This window comes from Hemitrygon akajei, chromosome 12 (assembly GCF_048418815.1).
Source record: "Hemitrygon akajei chromosome 12, sHemAka1.3, whole genome shotgun sequence".
Lineage (NCBI taxonomy): Eukaryota > Metazoa > Chordata > Chondrichthyes > Myliobatiformes > Dasyatidae > Hemitrygon > Hemitrygon akajei.
Window position 1 is genome coordinate 107,883,801 of NC_133135.1, and position 25,953 is coordinate 107,909,753.

General features: G+C 44.0%; 1 protein-coding gene across 2 annotated transcripts in view; it reads right to left on the reverse strand.

Annotated features, from left to right (window-relative positions):
• Positions 1-1,556: 1,556 nt before the first annotated feature.
• LOC140737362 (cytochrome P450 2C23-like) overlaps positions 1,557-25,953 on the reverse strand; it is a 65,878-nt gene continuing 41,481 nt past the window's right edge. For both annotated transcript variants that reach the window (XM_073063820.1, XM_073063821.1), the window contains exons 8-10: positions 15,310-15,497; positions 13,120-13,261; positions 1,557-5,817 (exon numbers count right to left, since the gene is read on the reverse strand). In XM_073063820.1, coding sequence (XP_072919921.1) covers positions 5,636-5,817; positions 13,120-13,261; positions 15,310-15,497 — 512 coding nt within the window. In that variant the 3' untranslated portion in view covers positions 1,557-5,635. The remainder of the gene's footprint in view (positions 5,818-13,119; positions 13,262-15,309; positions 15,498-25,953) is intronic.

The window sequence follows — 25,953 nt, forward strand, 5'->3', positions numbered from 1 at the left end:
CTCGGTAATAGGCCCTTCCAGCCCAACAGGCCGTGCCACTCAACTACACGCATGTGACCAATTAACCTACTAGCCCATGTATCTGGAATGTGAGTGGAAACTGGAGCACCTGGAGGAAACCCACGCAGTCATGGGGAGAACGAACAAACTGCTTGCAGTGACTCCAGGTTGCATTACTGATGATCTGTCCCAGTGCACACCCGGTTCATTAAGCCAAGTGATATTGGACCATGTTCATGAAAGGCCCGGCCCAGATTAAAGTGACTCCGCTACCCTATCTGCCACAGCCCCACATACCTCACACACTAAACTCCACAACTTTATCTCTCCCAGCCAGACATGTACATCCACCAGCCCTACACTCAAACCTAATCCTCAGGTCCAAGGGGACACACAGCACCACTAACCCTAGGTGCACCCCATTTAACCTCGACCACACCCCTACAAACCCGATGACGTGTGAGGAGGAGGAAGATCCAATAAAGGCAAGTGTTGGACCTGGTTAATGAAGGCGTGGGCCAGATGAGAGTGGCAGGATTGTGTCACACTGAATCTCGAGTGACAAGATCAAGAAGCACAAGAGGGATGACTCTCCCACTACCCACACACTCTCAACCCTGACTGGTCAAACAAAATTGTTACGGAAACAGCAATGAAGAATCCCTCTGCATGTGAGTGTGACAGAATACCCGAGTCTCCACCAGGGCTTTCATGACTGACACTGATGGAAACCAGAGGAAGCCACTGACATGATGAAGGAAGCCCCGAACACCACCAGAGATGGAGGAGCTTCATTGCTGCTCTAAATGCTGGCGGTGTAATGGGCAGTCAGTCAGTCAGTAAGTAATGTTACTGTGTACAATAGGCTGTCCTGAAATACACACCAACTAGTCTGGCATGGTTTAATAAATTATTGTAAGAAATTGCTTATCATATGTACTGACTGTAATATAAATTCTTGTGGTCATGAATATTGACAAGTTAGCTTTTATTTATTTAGTGTAATCAGTAAATACAAGTCTTGACTTTATTAAAATTTAATCTGGTTTTCCATTACCATGTCTGAGATGCTGAAGTGTTGGAATGGACAGTAGTTTTGATGGACTGTCGATGATGGTCTCTGCAAGATTTGCTGTTGCTTGTGTGGTGGTGGTGGTGGGGGGGGGGGGGGTTTGATGCCTTTGCTGGAGCAAGTGGGGGGAAGGGGAGGGTTGATGATTTTGCTGCTGATTGTTAGGGGGAGGGAGGCTTTGGGGTTCTAACGTCAATCATTCTTTGCATTTTTCTGTTTTGTGAATGTCTGTGAAGAGTAAGAATTTCAGGTTGTATACTGTATACACTCTGATATTAAATTGAACCATAACTCTTTTAAACATTAATGGATTTCCAGCTTAAACAGAACAACTGCCCATCTCACTGTTGCCATGGGAACATCTGATGTTTTTCTGTGTGACCAGTTAGGGAAGTATCATCATTTTAAGTGTTAAGTGTGTTTAAAGAATATTTAATAAAAATATTATGATGGTAAATTCAATATATAGACAATAAACAACATGTTGATTACAATGTGAGATTTTAATAATAACACAGTGGTTTGAACAATAACTGACACAAGATATAATTTTTAAAAATATAATGTAGATTCACCAAATTGGGCCACATCAGCGGATTAAAGATTTGATTTTTTTGCCACATTTACATCGAAGCAGAGTGAAATATGTCGTTTGCCTCAATGACCATAGCAATCAGTGGATGAGCTAACACCCACACCTCACGAAGCCTAACCTGTATGTCTTTGGTTTGTGGGAGGAAACCAGAGCACCTGGAGGAAAGCCATGTGACGACAGGGAGAATGTCCAAACTCCCTGCAGCCAGCGGTGGGAAATGAAGCAGGTCACTGGTGCAGTAATAGCATTATGCTGTTGTGCTACACATTAATGTTCCTGAGGATGTCAACCTCTGTTTACTGACCAGAGCCATTTCAACACTCAGTCTGGGATTGCTGACTCTGGGACACTGTTGTGTGTGCTGCTTCACTGGCTCTGTCGCCTAGTGAACTGACGTGTGTTGAAGCTGGACGTCAGTTGATGTCAGGACACTAATACAATAATCAACAATCTTGTAAAGAAAGCTTTTGGCATATTGGCCTTCATAAATCAATGTATTGGGTTACAAGAGATGGGATGTTATGTTGAAGCTGTACAAGATGTTGGTGAGGCCTAATTTGGAGTAGTGTGCAGTTTTAGTCACCTACCCACAGGTAAGATGTAACCAAATTTGAAAGAGTACAGAGAAGATTTACAAGGATTTTACCAGGTCTGAAGGACCTGAGATACAAGAAAAGATTGAACAGGTTAGGACTGTATTCCTTAGAATATAAAAAATTGAGAGGAGATTTGAGAGAGATGTACAAAATTAGGAGGAGTATACAATGGCTTTTTTCACTAAGGTTGGGTAGGACTACAACCGGAGGTCAGTGAGTTAAAGATGAAAAGTGAAAAGCTGAAGGGGAATGAGGGGAAATTTCTTCACTTAGAGGGTCATGAGAGCCTGGAGTTAGTTGCCAACACAAGTGGTGCATGTGAGCTGGATTTCAACATTTGGATATGTCCATGGATAGTAGGGATATAGAGGAGTATGGTTTTGGTGCAGATCGATCGGAGTAGGCAGTTTAAATGGTTTTGGCATGGACTAGCTGGGTTGAAAGGCCTGTACTTCTATATAAATCTAATCTCCATTATTGTTTCATCTTCCTGATGTGAACCTGAGACGAGCTGACACTCTCTGAGACACAGGTCTATAGGCTCTCCCGTTTTCAATTTCCTTCACGATCTGAATAGAACTGTGATGTTTGAGCACAGATGAGCCGTCTTGTGCCGGGGGGCATCCGTATTCTCGTGCAGAACAGGTATCTACTGACATGTCACAGTCCCTTTGCTCCTGGAGGACCACAATTTGCTCATGGGAGCATCCCTGTCCACCGAGAGAAGCAAATGTGTTTCTGCCAATGATTCCTCACAGCATCTAGCTACTGCTGTATGAACAAGGTCAGTGATCTAGTTTCATCACAGACAGGAGGACAGTTGTCTCCACAGTAGCTGTTACCATACAAGAAAGTGCACACAATGTCCAGAGTGAAGACGGTGAGCAGGGCTCCACAGACTCTCCATAGGGTGCAGGAAGATACACTCTTCCACCCTCCTTGCTATCTCCTGAATTTTATCAACTAGCCTGAGATCTCACCAACTCAGTATGCATCGCTAATCAGTTTCTGCAAGAAAACATCTCAAATGGCCCTCAGTGTGTGACACACACCGCAAGCCCATCAATGTGGAAAGGTCTCGACAGAGTGAATGTCATGAGGTTGTTTCCTATGGTGGGGAAGTTTAAGACCAGAGGGTACAGCCTCAGAATAGTAGGACATCCTTTTAGAATGGAAATGAGGTGGAATTGCTTCAAACAGACAGTGGTGAATCTGTGAAATTCGTGGAGGCCAAGTCATTAGGTATATTTAAGGCAGAGATGGATAGATTCTTGATTAGTCAGGGCATGAGGGATATGGGGAGAAGACAGGAGATAGGAGCTGAGAAGGGAATGCATCAGCCATGTTGAAATGGTGGAACAGACTTAACAGGTCAAATGGCCTAATTCGATCCTATATCTTTACTTATGGTCTATTTACATCTTATGGTCTATTTCACCACCACATGCACCCAGGTTCCCAAACTTAGTCGCCTATCCTCTCTCCACTTCTGCACATATTCTCTGGCTTCAAGCACCCAGATATTCAGCTGAGCTCCAAACCAAATGGTCTTCTGTAGTTGGGGGTCAAACCTGTTCAGTATTAGAGCTGCACTCACTGGGTGTGTGACAAAGAATCCCACTCTTCTCTGAAGTAATGACAACTATTTATGATCCAAGATAGCGGTGCAACACAGCTTGCAGCGGCCACTCTGGAGCTGATTATCTGTTATTTGTGAAGCGGGGTGCCGTGCGCAATCATGATCAGTTGAAAACGGACGTGGGAGCACGGAGGAACATCTGGAAATCTCCAGGAAGACCTTCTTCATTGCTGCTGCTGCTGTGAGGTCCGGGTCTCTGCTAGGAAGAACAGGCCCCCAGTCCTCGGGGTCGCGTTGCCGATGGACATTGGCGGGGGTGTCTTAATATACTCGGCAGAGGATGGTGCTCGGAGAAGCTGTGCCAGAGGGGATGGTCGGAGGTTCGACGGACTCGGAATCCGCTGTGGTCAGGTCGCTTTCATTGTGTGCTGCGTCTGCGAGACGGGGTTTGACGGAGCTTTCACTGTGTGCTGTATCTGCGAGGCTGAGTTGGGCGGCGCCATGGAAGTCCGTAGCAGGGGTATTCCCTTCTGCCGCTGGCATGGGATGACGAGTCAGTCGGGACCCTGAGGACTTGTGAAAACTGTGTGATGGGTTCTTTCGAACTTAATATCTTTGGACTATTTTTACTGTGCCCATGGTCTGTTTGTTAAATCAATTATGCTGTTGTTTGCACTGTTGTAACTATGTGGTTTTGTGCAGGTCTTGTGGCTTTAGTTTTTGGTCTTGTTTTGTCTGGTGGTTTTGGAGCTCCTTTCCGGGGAACGCGCTAAGATGGTAGCGCAATATTAATACGCAGCAGCCTCTCCGGACTCTGGATTGGGGATTGCCAAATGTTATGTGGATTTTCTGGTGTAGTCTGTTTTTGTCATATGATTTTGTGATATCATTCTGGAGGAACATTGTCTCATTTTTTAACTGCATTGCATTTGTTGTTTCTAAATGACAATAAACTGAATCTGAACTTGACTTCCAGCTACAGAGGATGCAGGTGCATCAGAGGGATTGAACCAAAGGGTTAACAATGTGAATTATGCTTCCAGTGGTAACATAGGACTGCCTGTGGATTCCAGCTCTGGATTTGGGGGGGGGGGGGGGTTTGCTCACGAAGGATTCCCCAGGAGTGGGTATTGCTGCAAGGCAGCAGGGGTTAGAGGTCAACTCATTCTTCTCCCAGATGAGTTGCCAACCACAGCCGATGAGCCCCATCTGCCCGAGATGTTTGAACATTTTTGTTATGTATATTTACAAGTAATAATCGCTGTTAAACAGGCACTAATTCTGGATAATAATAAACATGACAGATTCTGTAGATGCTGGAAATCCAAAGGAATACATACAAACTGCTGGAAGAGCTCAGCATGTCACATAGCAGTTACGGAAATTAATAAACAGCTGTCATTTCAGACTGTGGCCCTCCTTCGGCTCTGGAAAGGAAGAGGGAAGACACCAGAATAAGTAGGTGGAGGGGAAGGAGGAGAGCTAGAAAGTGATAGGTGAAGCCAGGTGGGTAGAAAAGATAAAGGGCCTGGAGAGGAAGGAATCTGATAGGAGAGGAGAGTGGACCATGGGAGAAAGGGAAGGTTGGAGGCTACTCAGATGGAAAATAAGCTGTTTTGCCACTCTGAGGGCTGTCTCACCTTGACATGAAGTGGCCGTGGACTGACATGTTGGACTACAGTAAGAATGAGTAAATGGGAAATAATCAAATTTTGAGATGTTAAAGATATACAGTACAAGGAACTAAATAAGTTTTTAACATCACCTGCTAAAATTCAAGAGCCCTAGGTGATTTAGCGAGGGACTGCATAGAATTTGTACACATGGGGTACAGACACAAATCCACTTAAATCTGCTGAGGTGTCAATATCCTTGCGATCGATGGCAGCCTTGAAGACAAAGTTCTGCAGGAGAGTGGTCAAAAAAAGGAAGAGTTCCATGCGAGCCAAGGATTCTCCTAGGCACGTTCTTTTGCCTGCAAAAGTACAGAGATGTTCTTGAAAAATCTGTAAAGGTTGTTTACAGCACTCTGCACTTAATTATTTAAAATATACTTCAATAAAAATGGAGTCTATTTTCCGGTTCCTTTGGTTCATTTTGGTAAGATTAGAGATAGATAATAAATATACTTGTGACATAATTTTCTGATGAATAAAGTTTTAAAACTTCTGAGTTAGACTGTAAGATATAGGAGCAGAATTGGGCTATTTGGCCCATCAAGTTTTTACTACCATTTCATCATTTTCCCACTTAGCCCCAATCCGAAACAGGTTTATTATCACTGGCATGTGACGTGAAATTTGTTAACTTAGCAGCAGCAGTTCAATGCAATACAGAATCTAGTAGAGACAAAATAAATAAATAAATAAATACATACATAAACAAGTAAATCAATTACGTATATTGAATAGATTTAAGAAAATGTGCAAAAACAGAAATACTGTATATTTTTTAAAAAGTGAGGTATCATCCAAACATTCAATGTCCATTTACGAATCGGATGGCAGAGGGGAAGAAACTGTTCCTGAATCGCTGAGTGTGTGCCTTCTGGCTTCTGTACCTCTTACCTGATGGTAACAGTGAGAAAAGGGCATGCCCTGAGTGCTGTAGGTCCTTAATAATGAACGCTGCCTTTCTGAGACACCGCTCCCTAAAGATGGCCTGTGTACTTTGTAGGCTAGTACCCAAGATGGAACTGACAAGATTTACAACCTCCTGCAGCTTTTTTCAGTCCTGTGCAGTAGCCCCTCCATACCAGACAGTGATGCAGCCTGTCAAAATGCTCTCCATGGTACAATTATAGAAGTTTTGAGTGTATTTGTTGACATGACAAATCTCTTCAAACTCCTAATAAAGTATAGCCGCTGTGTTGCCTTCATTATAAGTACATCGATATGTTGGGACCAGGTTAGATCCTCAGAGATCTTAACACCCAGGAACTTGAAGCTACTCACTCTCTCCACTTCTGATCCCTCTATGAGAATTGGTATGTGTTCCTTTGTCTTATCCTTCCTGAAGTCCACAATCAACTCTTTTGTCTTACTAACGTTGAGTGCCAGGTTGTTGCTGCAGCACCACTCCACTAGTTGGCGTATCTCGCTCCTGTACACCCTCTCGTGACCACCTGAGATTCTACCAACAATGGTTGTATCATCAGCAAATTTGTGGATGGTATTTGAGCTATGTCTAGCCACACAGTTATGTGTATAGAGAGAGTAGAGCAGTGGGCTAAGCACACACCCCTGAGGTACGCTAGTGTTGATCATCAGTGAAGAGATATATTATCAGAAATCCACACAGACTGTGGTCTTCAGTTAGGATGTCGAGGATCCAATTGCAGAGGGAGGTACAGAGGCCCAGGTTCTGCAACTTCTCAATCATGATTTAGGGAATGATGGTATTAAATGATGAACAGCACTCTGATGTAGGTGTTTGTGCTGTCCAGGTGGTCTAAAGCTGTGTGGAGAGCCATTGAGATTGCATCTGCCATTGACCTATTGTGGAGATAGGCAAATTGCAATGGGTCCAGGTCCTTGCTGAGGCAGGAGCTCAGTCTAGTTCATAACCAACCTCTCAAGGCATTTCATCACTGTCGATGTGAGAGCTAACGGGCGACAGTCATTAAGGCAGCCCACATTATTCTTCTTCGGCACTGCTATAATTGTTGCCTTTTTGAAGCAAGTGGGGACTTCTGCCTGTAGCAGTGAGAGGTTGAAAATGTCCTTGAATGCTCCCACTAGTTGGTTGGCACAGGTTTTCAGAGCCTTACCAGGTACTCCATTGGGACCTTCCACCTTCTGAGGGTTCACTGTCTTTAAAGACAGCCTAATATCGGCCTCTGAGATCCCAGGGTCATCAGGTGCAGCAGGGATCTTCACAGCTGTAGTTGTGTTCTCCCTTTCAAAGCATGCATAGAAGGTGTTGAGTTAATCTGGCAGTGAAGCATCGTTGCCATTCATGCTATTGGGTTTTGCTTTGCAGGAAGTAATGCCTTGTAGACCCTGCCAGAGTTGCTGTGCATCTGATGTTGCCTCCAACCTAGTTCAAAATTGTCTCTTTGCCCTTGAAGTAGCCCTCCGCAAATCATACCTGGTTTTCTAGTACAGGCTTGGGTTGCCAGACTTGAATGCCACAGATCTAGCCTTCAGCAGATGACATACCTCTTGGTTCATCCACGACTTTTGGTTTGGGAATGTACAGCAAGTCTTTGTGGGCACACACTCATCCACACAGGTTTTAATGAAGTCAGTAACAACTGCAGCATACTCATCCAGGTTTGAAGATGAATCCCTGAATACAGTCCAGTCCACTGATTCAAAGCAGTCCTATAGGCGCTCCTGTGCTTCCCTTGTCCATACCTTCTTGGTCCTCATTGCTGGTGCTGCAGACTTCAGTCTCTGCCTATACTCAGGGAGTAGAAGTACAGTTAGGTGATCAGACTTCCTGAAGTGAGGGCGTGGAATAGAACGGTAGGCATTATTGATGGTGGTGTAGCAATGGTCCAGTGTGTTGTTTCCTCTGGTATTTCAAGTGATCTGTTGATGGTAGTTGCTTAGTGATTTTTTTCAGACTGGCCTGGTTAAAATCTCCCAAAACGATGGTGTATTGTGCATGTTGTTCCCATTCCTCACATCATCTAAAGCCTGCTTGACATTGGCCTGAGGTGGAATGTAAACTGCTACCAAAATGATCCCAGAGAACTCCCATGGTAGGTAAAAAGGACGACACTTTACTGCTAGATATTCCAGGTCTGGTGAGCAACATTGGGACAACACTGATATATTTGTACACCAAGAAGAGTTGATCATGAGGCATACTCCTCCACCTCTGCTTTTGAGAGACTCTATAGATCTATACTGATGGTGTATAGTGAACCCATTAATCTGAATCGCTGCATCCTGTATGGAATGGGTTACTCAAGATTCCGTGAAACAAAGGACACACTCTTCCCAAATGACTTTTTATTGATGTAAGTGATGGAAGTTGCTTGAATCTGGACTATGAAATAAACACTGGAGGAATTCCTTCAGCATTTTGTTTCTTCAGTATAAGAATCAGGATTAATGTCTCCGGTATATGTTGTGAAATTTGTTTTCATTATGGCAGGCAGTACAATGCAATAAATAATAATAGAGAAAAAACCATTAATGACAATAATTGTTAAGTAGTAAAAAAATAATAAATTAAAACCCCCTGAGGTTGTGTTCTTGGGAGAAATCAGCTGGTAGAGGTGAAGAAGCTATTCCTGAATCAATGAATGTGTACCTTCAGGCTTCTGTTCGTCCTTCCTAATGGTAGCAATGAGAAGAAGGCATGACCAGGGTGATGGGGTCCTTAATGATGGTCACCACCTTTCTGAGGCATTGCTCCTTGAAGATATCCTGGATACTATGGAAGCGAGTGACCATGATAAAGCTGACTGAGTTTACAGCTGTCTGTAGCTTACATTGATCCTGTACAGTAGCAACCTCCCATACCAGATGGTGATGCAGCCAGTTAGAATGCTCTCCGCAGTAGAAACTGTAGAAATTTGAGAATATTTTTGGTGCCAGACCAAATTTCCTTAAACTCCTAATGAAATATAGCTGCTGTCTTGCCTTCTTATGAGCTGCATCGATATGTTGTGCCTAGGTTAGCCCTATTTTTTAACTACGTATATAACTTATTTCTGATTGCCCTCAAACTAAATAGCTTACTAGCTGTGTCAGTATCACATTGAGGCCACACCAAGATTTCTTTTCTCACACTAAAAAGGACATATATTTATCTATTTAATGATACGGAGCAGTGTAGGCCCTTCTTGCCCTTTGAGACACACCACCCAGCAACCTGTGACAACCCCGATTAACCTTGCCCCAATTACAGGAATATTTACAATTAACCTACCTGGTATAACTTTGGACAATGAGAGGAAACCAGAGCACCAGGGGAAAATCCGTGCATTCCACTGGGAGGATGTACAGAGACTCCTTACAAAACGGCACCAGAACGGATCTCTGAACCTTAGAACACCCAGTCTGTAATGGTGTTGTGCAAAATGCTACGCTACTGTGGCGCCCAAATTCAGCAACCAGTTCATTTTTTAGTCACTTCATTGGTGGTATAATTGAACTAACTCTTAAAATTCCACCTTACTGAATTACTAAAATTTAAATTCTGCTGCTCTCATGGTTGGATCCAAACTCAAATTCCGAATCAATAACCTAGATGACCAGCTACTAGCAGCAATCAATAAACAATATATCCTGCCCTTGTGTTCTAGTTCCATGATCATAGACCCCCACCACCCTCTTTTCTTGCTGCTGCCATCAGGAAGAAGATACAAGAGCCTCAGGGCTCATATCATAAGATTCAGGAACAGTTATTACCTCTCAAACATTAGGCCCTTGAACCCACTTGCCCGTCATTGAAATGTTCCCACAACCAATGAACTGACTTTCAAGCGCCCTTCAGCTCATGTTCTCAATATTTATTGCTAATCTATTTATTATTATTAAATTTAATTATTTTTGTATTTGCAAAGCTTGTTGTATTCTGCATTCTGGTTGAACATCCATGTTAGGTAGTCCTTCATTGATTCTGTATAGTTATTATTCTATAGGTTTATTGCCTAGACCTCTCAGGGTTGTAGAAGGTGATATGTATACATTTTGATAGTAAGATTTACTTTGAACTTGAATTCATCATGGAATACACCTTTGAGAAACTATAAACATATTTCTTAAGTTGGAAAGCTCAGCAATCTTAATGTGCTGGGTGTATTCTAGAGATATGAAATATAGAAAATATTAATTTCATCAGCATCCAGTCTTTAGATCTGAATGTGGATTGTAGATTGAATTTAAAATGCAACTCAGAACAATGGTCTTCTAGGAGCTGTAGACTGGGTGTGATTTTAATCCAGAAAGCATCCCGTTGAATTGAGATGCCTGCATATCAGCATCAGGCACAAAGGTGATGAACTGAGAGCTTGGATACATACATGGAATTATGATGTAGGGGCCATTACAGAGACTTGGCTGGCACCAGGGCAGGAATAGATTCTCAATATTCCTGGATTTCAGTGTTTTAACAGGGATGGGCGGGGGGAAGGGGAGGAGGGGTGGCATTCCTGCTCAGGGATACTGTTACAGCTACAGAAAGAGTGGGTAATGTAACAGGATCCTTTTTTGAGTCAGTATGAGTGGAAGTCTGGAACAGGAAGGGAGCAGTTACTCTATTGGGTGTATTCTATGGGCCCCCTGGTAGCAGCAGAGATACCAATAACAAGGTAGAAATTACAGGGTTGTTATGGGTGACTCTAACTTCCATATTGATTGGCACCGGATTAGTTCCAATGGTTTAGTTGGGGCAGAGTTTGTTAACTGTGTCCAGGATGGATTCCTGTCTCAGTATGTTGACAGGCCGACTAGGGGGAATGCCATACTAGATCTAGTATTAGGTAATGAACCAGGTCAGGTCACAGATCTGTCAGTGGGTGAGCATCTGGGGGACAGTGATCACTGCTCCCTGACCTTTAGCATTATCATGGAAAAGGATAAAATCAGAGAGTACAGGAACATTTTTAATTGGGGAAGGGCAAATTATGAGGCTAGAACTTGCGGGTGTGAATTGGGATGATGTTTTTGCAGGGAAATGTACTATGGACATGTGGTCGATGTTTAAGGATCTCGTGCAGGATGTTAGGGATAAATTTGTCCCGGTGAGGAAGGTAAAGAATGGTAGGGTGAAGGAACCATGGGTGACAAGTGAAGTGGAAAATCTAGTCAGGTGGAAGAAGGCAGCATACGTGAGATAGATAGATAGATAGATAGATAGATAGATACTTTATTCATCCCCATGGGGAAATTCAACTTTTTTCCAATGTCCCATACACTTGTTGTAGCAAAACTAATTACATACAATATTTAACTCAGTAAAAAATATGATATGCATCTAAATCACTATCTCAAAAAGCATTAATAATAGCTTTTAAAAAGTTCTTAAGTCCTGGCGGTAGAATTGTAAAGCCTAATGGCATTGGGGAGTATTGACCTCTTCATCCTGTCTGAGGAGCATTGCATCGATAGTAACCTGTCGCTGAAACTGCTTCTCTGTCTCTGGATGGTGCTATGTAGAGGATGTTCAGAGTTATCCATAATTGACCGTAGCCTACTCAGCACCCTTCGCTCAGCTAGCGATGTTAAACTCTCCAGTACTTTGCCCACGACAGAGCCCGCCTTCCTTACCAGCTTATTAAGACGTGAGGCATCCCTCTTCTTAATGCTTCCTCCCCAACACGCCACCACAAAGAAGAGGGCGCTCTCCACAACTGACCTATAGAACATCTTCAGCATCTCACTACAGACATTGAATGACGCCAACCTTCTTAGGAAGTACAGTCGACAGCAGTGGGAACTAAATCCGAGCCACTGATACTGGAAATCATTGTGCTAACCACTACACTACCATTCCGCCCTAAGTGAAGCATTGTCAACCCAAAGTATTGAAGTAAACAATATCATTGTAACCATTGAAACTGTATTGTGTTACCATTCATCTTCAGGATATCAAACTGTGATGTACTTTGAAGAGTAAAGACTTCTATATCCACCAACTTCAGTGTCTCTCCAGTACTTCATTCGCAGTCACAGCACTGGGTAATCCTCGCTGTTTGATTTTCGTGTGTGCTGAAGTGAACAATCTACTCCTGCTTCAGTATAAAAGGATCTCCTCATGCACATTTCGATGTTTGGCTCTGTCTGACTCCAGCTGGAGTAACGTTGCCAGAGTCAGCACCTCAGTTTAGGAAGGTCTACAGAAAGCAGCAAGTCTGTTTTATTGGGCGGAGAGCAGCAGCAGCCCGTTACGCCATTGGTGTTTAGGATCACAGTGAAGGTCGTCCACCTCTGATGGTGTTCGGGGCTTCCTTCATTGTGTTAGTGCCTGAGTGTTCACTGCTGTCATGCAAGTCCCTGGTGAAGACTCAAGAATACCAATGCACTTCATTGCTATTTCCATTTTAGACCAAAACACCTTAAGATATAGGAGCAGAATTTGGCTAATTGATCCATCAAGTCTGCTCCGCCATTCAATTGTCTAGTTAGTCTGGCCTCTACCCTTTGACCTGTTTGGCATGGGTGACCCTACCAAGAACCAAAGCATAAAGCCCATACTCCTTCCAATATAGATCTCTGGTTCATTGAGGCATGCAAGCCTCCAAACCCGACAAAGTTGTGGTTCTCTTGCAGGTGGGCAGAGAGAAACGGCAATAAAATAAATAAGTGTATATGTATACCTGATGAGAATGCCACGAAATATTCACTCTTTTTGAAACATCCATTTTCATCAAGGAAATGGTTTGCATTAAATGATTCTGGTGACTCCCAGAGGCTGTTGTTTTTCAAAACAGACGAAAGAACAGGGATCACATGTATGCCCTAAACACAAAAGCAAGTTTAGACATGGTTATGATCAAAAATTATGTCAGATGTACAAAACAGAAAGTATCTCAACAAATTAAAAGAATGACTGATGACGTTATACATCCCAGGAACGATGTACTGCAGTAGCTGATGTGTTATTGATCCTCAGAGCACAGAATGCAATACATTTGTGGTCTGAAACCTGATCTTCTTGGATCGGTAATAATAGTATTATTGTTATAATGTGATACTAATATAGTAATATTATTATTGTTTAAAAATATTTTTGTTCAGCTCAAGCTGGTAACGCCTGACATACAGGCATAGACAAGCACACACATTTCTCAATTTCTAGGAGCTTTCGGACTATTCAAGTGGTGTTTAGTATTGTGGCTTCCTGGAAATTTACATGAATATTGCTGTGTAGGACTAATTGTTTAATACTATTGTGTAGTGACTGGGTTGATACCAGCTGTAGATATTACAGTTGGGACAATGTATACTCTGTTCATGTTCCATTGTCTTTCAATTTCCTCTTAATTCTGTGTTTTTCTGTATGTTACGTGTGTTAAGAATCCACTCTGTCAATGCCTTTCAACAGGCAAATAAAATTAAATATAAAAATAAAAGACAAAAAGATGTTTGTTAAAAGCAAGGTTAAATAAATAGGTTTCAAGCTGGCATTTAAAAATGTCAACTGAGTCTACATCACTATAGTTTTGAGCATTGAATTCCACAACTTAGGAGCTTAGTTAAAAAATACAGTCCTGCCAATTATCTTTTGGGAGAGATTCGTTTAAGTTTAAGAGACCGGCAGAAGAGCTGAGAGCATGGCCTCAGAATACAAGGTCATCACTTTAGAACAGCGATGAGGAAGAAATAAGAGGGGAATTCATTCAAACCCATTGAATATTGAAAGACTTAGATCACGGGTTCCCACCCTGGGGTCTACGGACCCTTTGGTTAATGGTAGGACCCATGGCATAAAAATAGTTGGGAACCCCTGGCCTAGATAAAATGGACATGGAGAGGATTAGGGCTAGAGGGCACAGTCTCAGAATACAAGGATGTCCTTTTAGAACAGAGATGAGGAATTTCTTTAGCCAGAGGGTGGGGAATCTGTGGAATTCATCGCCACAGGTGGCTGTGGAGGCCAAGTCATTGGGTACATTTAAAGTGGAGGTTGGCAGGTTGTTGATTAATCAAGGTGTCAACAATTACAGGGGGAAGGCAGAAGAATATAGCTGAGAGGGATAATCAGTGGCCTGACTCTGCTCCAATTTCTTGTGCTCTTTTAGTGTATTATGTACTAATACTTTAAAGCCCTACAATTTACTATGTACCCCAATCTACTGGTGATTATTCCACCTCCTGGAGTGTATGGGATGTCCAGGGAGGGGTAGCAGCTCCAGTGATGGAATTTGTCATGTCCATTCTGGGGCAGCTCATTCACCTTTGGCCCCCACTCTGCTCTCTGCTTTGTCTTCAAGTAACTGCCCTCATGTGACAGCAGCCACACCCCGGTACACCACTTTAACAAGCTGGCTAAAGCTGGCAAGGGTAGCCAGCCACCTTATATCCCAGTGAGAGAGACAGGCCTGTCTTAGTATGTGAAGTCAGCTCCAGTGAACTGGGCAGATCAGATCTACAGTGAGATCCAACGCCCAGGAAGGTGATACTGTGCTGAAGAATGAAGAGCATAACGAGGCACAGAAGATGTCATGGTCATCCACTGAATTCAATATTCATGGTCATCCATGCAACCACAGAAGACCCCAGTTTATGCCATTTGTTCATATCACTGGAGCCGGTCTTTTGAGATTGATAGAGTGGAAATGACCCAGTGTAACAGCTTGTCCACTTTAAAAACTCTCCCACACAGGTCTCCTGTCGTCATCAGACAGGATGGACAACCACCACCATTCCTCCTCAGCAACAAGCAAGTTAAGAACACTGTATTTTCTGAAGTACAGAATAGCTGACATGTGATTATTTAATTTTTGGTTCGATGTCATTAGAAATAATACAAATAAAGTATTCATTATATCAATCTTGACTCTGACCTTGGGTATCAAATATCCTCGGAAGTTCACATCACTTGTTGCCATGTGTGGAAGGCTCATGGGAGCGATGTCGATGTATCGCTGGACCTCATGGATGACTGCGTCAGTGTACGGCATCTTCACTCGATCCTCAATTGCAGGTCTTCGATGAGATCCAATCACAACATCAATCTCATTATGAATCTTCTCTGGGAGAGGAAGATAAGATTTTGTTTCACGCATTTCATTTACCAACATTTCCCAACTTGTCATATTGGTCACTATCGTCTGATTTTACACTGTGGTCACTTTATTAGGTACACCTGCTCATTAGTGAAAATTTAGGATTACGAGAGAGACAATCTGAAACTCTGCAAACGTCTGTAAGGAGTTTGTACGTGCTCTGCAGATCCATGTGTCTCACGCTGTATCTTCACAGGCAAGCACAGGATCACACAGACAACCGGAAGGGTTAAGTAAAATTTGGAATTTTATTAATAACCAAATCAGTTGAACTTACAAGGTTTTGGATAACTCGTGATAACTTGGCCAGAACTCCAGTCGGCAGGGATCAAGGCAATGGAGACCTGAGAGGATAGCACTACCCCTTTAAATGGGTGTAACGGTAGTGTGGATTAGTTGGACCAGAATGGCCTGTTTCCGTGTTGTATCTCTAAATAAACTATGTATGCTCAGTAGCCCCGCAGTCAGTCAGAATGCTTTCCATAGTATTTGGTAGAAATTTGTGTGACATACCAAATCTCATGAAATATAGCCACTGCCTTGTCTTCTTTATAGCTGCATCATGTTAGGTCCTCAGAGCTATTGAAGGAAGTTGTAATTGCTCACTCCTTCCACTTCTAATAGCTCTGAGAATAGATTTGTGTACCCTTGTCTTACCCTTTATGAAGTCCACAGCCAGCTCTTTGGTCTTACTGATGTTGAGTACAACACCACTCAATTAGCTGGTATTATCTCTCTTCACTGCACCCTCTCATCACCATATGTTTCTGCCAACAATGGTTATATATCATCAGCAAAAATTTATAGATGGTCTTTGAGCTGTCTCTAGCCACATAGTCATGGGTGTAGAGAGATTAGAGCAGTGTGGTAAGCCCCTATCACTGTGGTGCGCCAGTGTTAATTGTCAGTGAGGTGGAAATGTCATTTCCGATCCACACAGATTGTAGTGTTTCAGTTGCAGTTGAAGGTACAGAGGCCTAGATTCTGTAACTGTTCACTCAGGTAGCTTTATCTCAGTGGGGAGAGCGTGGGGATGGATAGAGGGGGAGAGCATGGAGAGGGATGTAGGAGGAGAGCATGGGGAGGGAGAGGGAGCATGGGGAGGGAGGGGGCGCGAGGGAGGAGGAGTGCGGGGGAATGGAGGGAAAGAGAGAGTGCGGGGATGGAAGGAGAGAGTGTGTGGGGATGGGGTAGAGAGAGAGTGTTGGGAGGGAGGGGGAGAGAGAGAGTGTGGGGAAGGAGGGAGGGGGAGAGAGGGAAATAGTGCATGGAAGGAGGGAGACTGGGGAGGGAGAGAGGGTGGTGTGGAGAGAGGGTGGGGGAGGGAATGAGAGATGGAGAGTGGGGGAGGAGGGGTGGAGAGTGGGGGTAGGAGGGATGGTAAGTGGAGGGGGAAGGAGGGACAGAGAGTGGGGTGAGGAAGGAGGGATGGAGAGTGGGGGGAGTAGTGACTGAGAGTAGGGTGGAGGAGGGACGTAGAGTGGAGGGGGAAGGAGGGATGGAGAGTGGAGGGATGAGGGACGGAGAGTGGAGGGTAAGGAGTGTGGGAGGGAGGGGGAAGGAGGAATAGAGGAGGGAGTGGGAGAGATGAGAGAGATGGGGTAGAGAGGGGGAAGGTGACGGAGGAGGGGAGAGGGTCAAGTCATGCAAACAATAAAAGTAAGCAAATAACATTCAGAGCTGAAGGTTTACAAAAGACACGAAGCCAGAAATCACTGCAGCTGGAGTACACCAGAATCAGAGTCAGGTTTTTTATCACCCGCATCTGTTGTGAAATTTTGTTAACTTAGCAGCAGCAGTACAATGCAATACATGATTGTATAGAAAGAAATATAAATAAGGAAATCAATTGCACAGCCTCAGTTCATCGCTGAGCTGAGTAAAAGTTCTTAAAATTGTCTGAGGTCTAAGTATTGTTAGAGGTATTTATTATTTTGGTTCTGAGATTCCTAATGAATAACAGAAACATTTTGGGAAACTGAGAGTTGAGTATTTGATCACTTGTCACTGAAATGAACCTCATGGTTTTGTCCTAATTGTGACCTTTCTTGTAAAAATTCTGTTAATTTATGTTTTTTCTTCAGCATTCAGCTTATATGATGTGTGCCTGTGATACTGCTGCAGGTACGGTTTTCATTGCACCCTTGCATACACAGGCAGCATGGTATGAAGCTGTTAGCACCGTCGCGTCTTACAACACCAGTGAACACTGATCAGAGTTTGATTCCCACCGCTGTTAGTAAGGAGTTTGTACATTCTTCCCTGTGACCCCCTAGGCTTCCTCCAAATCCTCTGATTCCCTCCTACATTGCAAAGACATACGGTACAGATTAGTAAGGGTTCGTAAATTGTGGGCATGTTGGCACCGGAAGGCCCTAAGAAACCATCAAATATAGGAGCAGAATTAAGCTATTCGGCCATTTCATCATGGCTGATCCATTTTCACTCTCAACCCCAATCTCCTCAATATTCCTTTAATTCCTGACCAATCAAGAATATATCAAATTCTGCCCAATGACGTCGCCTCCACAGCCACCTATGGCAACAAATTCCACAGATTCACCACTCACAGGCTAAAAAAATTCTTCCTCATCTCAACAATTCAGGAACAGCTTCTTCCCCATGAACACTACCTCACTACTTTTTAATTTCGGTTATTTTGCACTACTTACTTTAACTTAACTATTTAATAGACATATATAACTTAAAGTAACTCAGTTTTGTTCTCTATATTTATCATGTAATTCATTGTACTGCTGCCATAAAGTTAACAATTTCCACAACATATTCCAGTGATATTAAATCTTGATTCTAATTCAAAAAGGATGTCCCTCTATTATGAGCCTCTGTCCTCTTGGTTTTAGACTCTCCCACCATAGGAAACATCCTCTCTACAGCCACTCTATCGAGGCCTTTCCACATTCAACAGGTTTCAATGAGGTCCATATTAGAAGTGTGGTGACACTTGCGGACTGCCCCCAGCATAATTCCCACTGATTTGTTTTGAAGTAAATGATGCATTTCTCTGCATGTTTTGATGGCTTATGAGTGCCTGAGATCCCAAGAGCGATTGCGTCTGGATTTTACCTCCTAGTAGGTCACTCATGGCAGTGTCAAGGGGGAGGTTCCAGACAAAGAGTGATCCAACCAAGACCTCAACAGTGGAGCTGGCGGAAGATGATGACACATCACATTGGCTGTGAATGCGGAGCAGGGCTTCAGCAGTGAAGGGTCCTGAGTCATCTTGTATTCCATGCCACTGGACATTGACCCCGATCTGACAAGGACTGAGTTGTGGCTGCTCATGCATCAATCTCTCCATGTTAAACAAATTCACCCACAGGCATTATCCATTAAGGAAATAACTCCTCGAGAGAACATCATATTCATCTTGTGTGATTACTATACTTACATTTTTAGATTTACTTATACATATAACAAAAAACTGGAAAATATTTTGGGGGTGGGAACCGAACTGAAGAGACGGGGGGAGGGGCGGTTAGTTCACATATAGAGAAAGCTTGGAGACAGTGCGAGAGGGAAGATAGGCAGGTGATAGAGAAGGGATACGCTCAGACCAATGGTTTGAGATGAGTCTATTTTAATGCAAGAAGCATTATGAACAAAACAGCTGAGCTTAGAGCGTGGATCAGTACTTAGAGATATGATGTTGTGGACATTACAGAGACTCGGATGGCTCGGGCAGGAATGGTTACTTAGAGTTCCAGGCTTTAGATGTTTCAGAAAGGACAGGGAGGGAGGCAAAAGAGGTGGGGGCATGGCACTGCTGATCAGAGATAGTATCATGGCTGCAGAAAAGGAGGAAAGTCTACTGAGTCTCTGTGGGTAGAAGTTAGAAACAGGAAGGGGTCAATAACTCTTATGGGTATTTTTATAGACCACCCAATAGTAACAGGGACATCAAGGAGCAGATAGGGAGACAGATTCTGGAAAGGTGTAATAATTAGAGTTGTCGTGGTGGGAAATTTTAATTTCCCAAATATTGATTGGCATCTCCTTAGAGCAAGGGGCTTAGATGCGGTGGAGTTTGTTAGGTGTGTTCATGAAGGTTTCTTGACACAATATGTAGATAAGCCTACAAGAGGAGAGGCTGTACTTGATCTGGTATTGGGAAATGAACCTGGTCAGGTATCAGGTCTCTCAGTGGGAGAGCACTTTGGAGATAGTGATCACAATTCTATCTCCTTTACCATTGCATTGGACAGGGATAGGAACAGACAAGTTACGAAAGTGTTTAATTGGAGTAAGGGGAAATTCATTCTCAGGGAAATGTACAGCAGAAATCTGGCAAATATTCAGGGGATATTTGCGTGGTGTTCTGCATAGGTACATTCCAATAAGACAGAGGAAGAAGGTTAGGGTACAGGAACCATAGTGTGCAAAGGCTGTTGAATATCTAGTCAAGAAGTAAAAAGCTTACGAAAGGTTCAAAAAACTAGGTAATGATAGAGATCTAGAAGATTATAAGGCTAGCAGGAAGGAGCTTAAGAATGAAATTAAGAGAGCCAGCAGGGGCCATGAGATGGCCTTGGTGAGCAGAATTAAAGAAAACCCCAAGGCATCCTGCAAGTACATGAAGAGCAGGAGGATAAGATGTGAGAGAATAGGACCAATCAAGTGTGACAGTGGAAAAGTGCAAATGGAACCAAACGAGATAGCTGAGGTACTTAATGAATACTTTGCTTTAGTATACACTACAGAAAAGGATCTTGGAGATTGTAGGGATGACTTACAGTGGGTTAAAAATCTTGAGCATATAGACATTAAGAAAGAGGATGTGCTGGAGCTTTTGTAAAGCATCAAGTTGGTTAAGTCTCCAGAACTGGATGAGATGTACCCCAGGTTACTGTGGGAGGTGAGGGAGGAGATTGCTGGGCCTTTGGCAATGATCTTTGCATCATCAGTGGGGACGAGGGAGATTCTGGAGGATTGGACAGTTGCAGATGTTGTTCCCTTATTCAAGAAAGGGAGTAAAGATAGCCCAGGAAATTATAGACCAGTGAGGCTTACTTCAGTAGTTGGTAAGTTAATGGAAAAGATCCTCAAGAGGCAGGATTTATGAACATTTGGAGAGGCATGACATAATTAGGAATAGTCAGTTTGGCTTTGTCAAGGGCATGCCTTACGAGCAGCAGCTAACGGACTGGTGCAGAGCCAACAACCTGTCTCTTAATGTGACCAAAACAAAAGAGATGGTTGTTGACTTCAGGAGGGCATGGAGCGACCACTCCCCGCTGAACATCGACGGCTCCTCGGTAGAGATAGTAAAGAGCACCAAATTTCTTGGTCTTCACCTGACAGAGAATCTCACCTGGTCCCTCAACACCAGCTCCATAGTAAAGAAAGCCCAGCAGTGTCTCTACTTTCTGCGAAGGCTGAGGAAAGTCCATCTCCCACCCCCCATCCTCATCACGTTCTACAGGGGTTGTATTGAGAGCATCCTGAGCAGCTGCATCACTGCCTGGTTTGGAAATTGCACCATCTCGGATCGCAAGACCCTGCAGCAGATGGTGAGGTCAGCTGAGAAGATCATCGGGGTCTCTCTTCCTGCCATCACGGACATTTACACTACACGCTGCATCCGCAAAGGAAACAGCATTATGAAGGACCCCACGCACCCCTCATACAATCTCTTCTCCCTCTGCTGTCTGGGGAAAGGCTTTGAAGCATTTGGGCTCTCACGACCAGACTATGTAACAGTCTCTTCCCCCAAGCTATCAGACTCCTCAATACCCGAAGCCTGGACTGACACCTTGCCCTACTGTCCTGTTTATTATTTATTGTAATACTTGCACTGTTTTTGTGCACTTTATGCAGTCCAGTGTAGGTCTGTAGTCTAGTGTAGCTTTCCATGTGTTGTTTTTCTTTTATTATGTAGTTCAGTCTAGTTTTTGTACTGTGTCATGTAACACCATGGTCCTGAAAAACGTTGTCTCATTTTTACTATGCACTGTACCAGCAGTTATGGTCGAAATGACAATAAAAGTTGACTTGACTTGACTTGATTGAAGTTTTTGAGGATGTGACTAAACACATTGATGAAGGTAGAGCAGTAGATGTAGTGTATATGGATTTCAGCAAGGCATTTGATAAGGTACCCCATGCAAGGTTTATTGAGAAAGTAAGGAGGCATGGGATCCAAGAGGACCTTGCTTTGTGGATCCAGAATTGGCTTGCCCACAGAAGGCAAAGAGTGGTTGTAGACAGGTCATATTCTGCATGGATGTTGGTGACCAGTGGTATGCCTCAGGGATCTGTTCTGGGACCTCTTCCCTTCATGATTTTTATAAATGACCTGGATGAGGAAGTGGAGGGATGGGTTAGAATATTTGCTGATGACACAAGATTGGGGGTGTTGTGGATAGTGCGGAGGGTTGTCAGAAGTTACAGCCGGACATTGATAGGATGCAAAACTGGGCTGATAAGTGGTAGATTGAGTTCAACCCAGATAAGTGTGAGGTAGGTCAAATATGATGGCAGAATACAGTATTAATGGTTAGACTCATGTCAGTGTGGAGGATCAGAGGAATCTTGGCGTCCGGGTCCATAGGACACTCAAAGCGGCTGCTCAGCTTGACTCTGTGGTTAAGGTGGCATACAGTGCATTGCCCTCCATCAACCGTGGGATTGAGTTTAAGAGCCAAGAGATAATGTTGCAGCTAACAGCTGGGGGAAAAGAGGCTAGACTGCGCAGGTGCATGACATAGCACGCCAAGGTTTAAAAGGGAGAGAAAAACTTTCAACAGTCTTTTCAATCAAAGCAAGAGGCTGAGAGTGGAAGACTGAAGGCATCGCGGAGAGAAGGTCGTTTTTCTTTTCTTTAACAGCTCGGGGAAAAGAGGCTAGACTGCACAGGCGCGAGACATAGTGCGCCAAGGTTTAAAAGAAAGACCGCCATATACAGCAGCCATCGTCGTAGCATAAGGAGTACATTTTACCAGTCTTCAGACGATTTTAAACTTTAATTCAATTCATGCCTTCCTGGCTCCTTATATTTTTTTATTTTATGAAGATTCAGCGCAGAATCGGTCCTTCTGGTCCTTCAAGCTGCGCCGACCTGCAATGCCTTATCACAGGACAATTTACAATGGCGTATGAACCTACAAATCAGAACATTAAAAGAAAGACCGCCATAAACAGCGGCCATTGTCCTAGCAGCCATCGTTGGAGTGGACTGAGTCAGAGTGGGACGGCTTTGGCTCAGTCAGGTTTCGGCGAGAAACAGGCAGAGGCGAGATAGATAGATAGATAGATAGATAGATACTTTATTCATCCCCATGGGGAAATTCAACATTTTTTCCAATGTCCCATACACTTGTTTTAGCAAAACTAATTACATACAATACTTAACTCAGTAAAAATATGATATGCATCTAAATCACTCTCTCAAAAAGCATTAATAATAGCTTTTAAAAAGTTCTTAAGTAGTTTACTTAGATACATTAAATACAATCAACCCCGGCACTTTAACATATCTTACTCCTGGCGGTTGAATTGTAAAGCCTAATGGCATTGGGGAGTATTGACCTCTTCATCCTGTCTGAGGAGCATTGCATCGATAGCAACCTGTCGCTGAAACTGCTTCTCTGTCTCTGGATGGTGCTATGTAGAGGATGTTCAGGGTTTTCCATAATTGACCGTAGCCTACTCAGCGCCCTTCGCTCAGCTACCGATGTTATACTCTCCAGTACTTTGCCCACGACAGAGCCCGCTTTCCTTACCAGCTTATTAAGACGTGAGGCATCCCTCTTCTTAATGTTGCCTCCCCAACACGCCACCACAAAGAAGAGGGCGCTCTCCACAACTGACCTATAGAACATCTTCAGCATCTCACTACAGACATTGAATGACGCCAACCTTCTAAGGAAGTACAGTCGACTCTGTGCCTTCCTGCACAAGGTTCCGGTAAGTTTCTGTTTTTCTTTTTTTTTGTTCAGACTAACGAATATGCCAGGCAGGATGTTGGAATGCTCCTGCTGCAGGATGTGGGAAGTCAGGGAGACCTCCGGTGTCCCTGACAACAATACCTGCAAGAAGTGCATCCAGCTGCAGCTCCTAACAGACTGCGTTAGGGAACTGGAGCAGGAGCTGGATGACCTCCGGATCATTTGGGAGAATGAGCAGTTTATAGATAGTAGCTGTTGGGTGGTAGTTATACCTAAGAAACAGGGCACAGATAATTGGGTTACCGTCAGGCGAGGGAAAGGGAAAGGGCAGGTAGTGCACGGTTCCCCTGCGGCCATTCTCCTCCAAAACAGGCATACCGATTTGGATACTTTTGGGGGGGATGGCTTACTTGGGACAAGCTGTGGCAGCTGGATCTCTGGCACTGAGTCTGGTTCTGCAGTGCAGATGGGAGGGGGGAAGAAGAGGAGAGCAGTAGTGATAGGGGACTCCATAGTCAGGGGTACAGACAGGAGATTCTGTGGTCGTGACAGAGACTCCCGGATGGTTTATTGCCTCCTGGGTGCCAGGGTCAGGGATGTCTCTGATCACATGCACAGCATTCTGAGGTGGGAGGGTGATCAGCCAGATGTCGTGGTACACGTTGGTACCAATGACATAGGTAGAAAGAGTCAGGAGGTCCTGAAGAGTCAGTACAGAGAGCTTGGTAGGAAGTTGAAAAACAGGACCTCGAGGGTAGTAATCTCCGGATTGCTGCCTGTGCCACATGCCAGTGAGGGTAAGAGTAGGATGCTCTGGCAGATGAACACATGGCTGAAGAACTGGTGTAGGGGGCAGGGTTTCAGATTTCTAGATCATTGGGACCTCTTCTGGGGCAGGTGGGACCTGTACAAGAGAGACGGGTTACACCTGAACTACAAGGGGACCAATATACTGGCAGGGAGGTTTGCTAGTGTTATTGGGGAGGGTTTAAACTAGATTTGCAGGGGGATGGGAACCAGAGTGCCAGAGTAGATAGTGGAATGGGGGTAAATATAAATGATGTTATTAGTTCATGCAAAGTCACAGATAGTAAGGTTGTGTGTGGTGGTAATAATCTTCTGAGGTGTCTATATTTAAATGCGAGGAGTATTGTGGGAAAGGCAGAAGAGCTGAGGGCCTGGATTGACACATGGAATTATGACATCATAGCCATTACTGAAACTTGGCTACAGGAGGGGCAGGACTGGCAGCTCAATGTTCCAGGGTTCCGATGTTTCAGACGTGATAGAGGCAGAGGGTTGAAGGGTGGGGGGGGGGGGGTGGCTTTGCTGGTCTGGAAGAATATTCCAGCAAAGCCAGATCTAACATATAGAGAGGCTTTGAGGAAAGAGAAGCAGAATAAAGGGTGTAAAGGTAGTAAGGTAGAAGGGCTAAAGTGTGTGTACCTCAATGTAAGAAGCATCAGGAACAAAGGTGATGAACTGAGAGCTTGGATACATACATGGAATTATGATGTAGTGGCCATTACGGAGACTTGGCTGGCACCAGGGCAGGGATGGATTCTCAATATTCCTGGATTTCAGCGCTTTAAAAGGGATGGGGGGGGGGGAAGGGGAGGAGGGGTGGCATTACTGGTCAGGGATACTATTACAGCTGCAGAAAGGGTGGGTAATGTAGCAGGATCCTCTTTTGAGTCAGTATGGGTATAAGTCAGGAACAGGAAGGGAGCAGTTACTCTACTGGGGGTATTCTATAGGCCCCCTGGTAGCAGCAGAGATACGGAGGAGCAGATTGGGAGGCAGAGTTTGGAAAGGTGCAAAAATAACAGGGTTGTTATCATGGGTGACTTTAACTTCCCTAATATTGATTGGCACTTGATTAGTTCCAAGGGTTTAGATGGGGCAGAGTTTGTTAAGTGTGTCCAGGATGGATTCCTGTCACAGTATGTTGACAGGCCGACTAGGGGGAATGCCATACTAGATCTAGTAGTAGGTAATGAACCGGGTCAGGTCACAGATCTGTCAGTGGGTGAGCATCTGGGGGACAGTGATCACTGCTCCCTGACCTTTAGCATTAACATGGAAAAGGATAAAATTAGAGAGGACAGGAAAATTTTTAACTGGGGAAGGGCAAATTATGAGGCTATAAGGCTAGAACTTGCGGGTGTGAATTGGGATGATGTTTTTGCAGGGAAATGTACTATGGACATGTAGTCGATGTTTAAGGATCTCTTGCAGGATGTTAGGGATAAATTTGTCCTGGTGAGGAAGGTAAAGAATGGTCGGGTGAAGGAACCATGGGTGACAAGTGAAGTGGAAAATCTAGTCAGGTGGAAGAAGGCAGCATACATGAGGTTAAGGAAGCAAGGGTCATATGCGGCTATTGAGGAATATAGGGTAGCAAAAAAGTTGCTTAAGAAGGGGCTGAGAAGAGCAAGAAGGGGGCATAAGAAGGCCTTGGCGAGTAGGGTAAAGGAAAACCCCAAGGCATTCTTCAATTATGTGAAGAATAAAA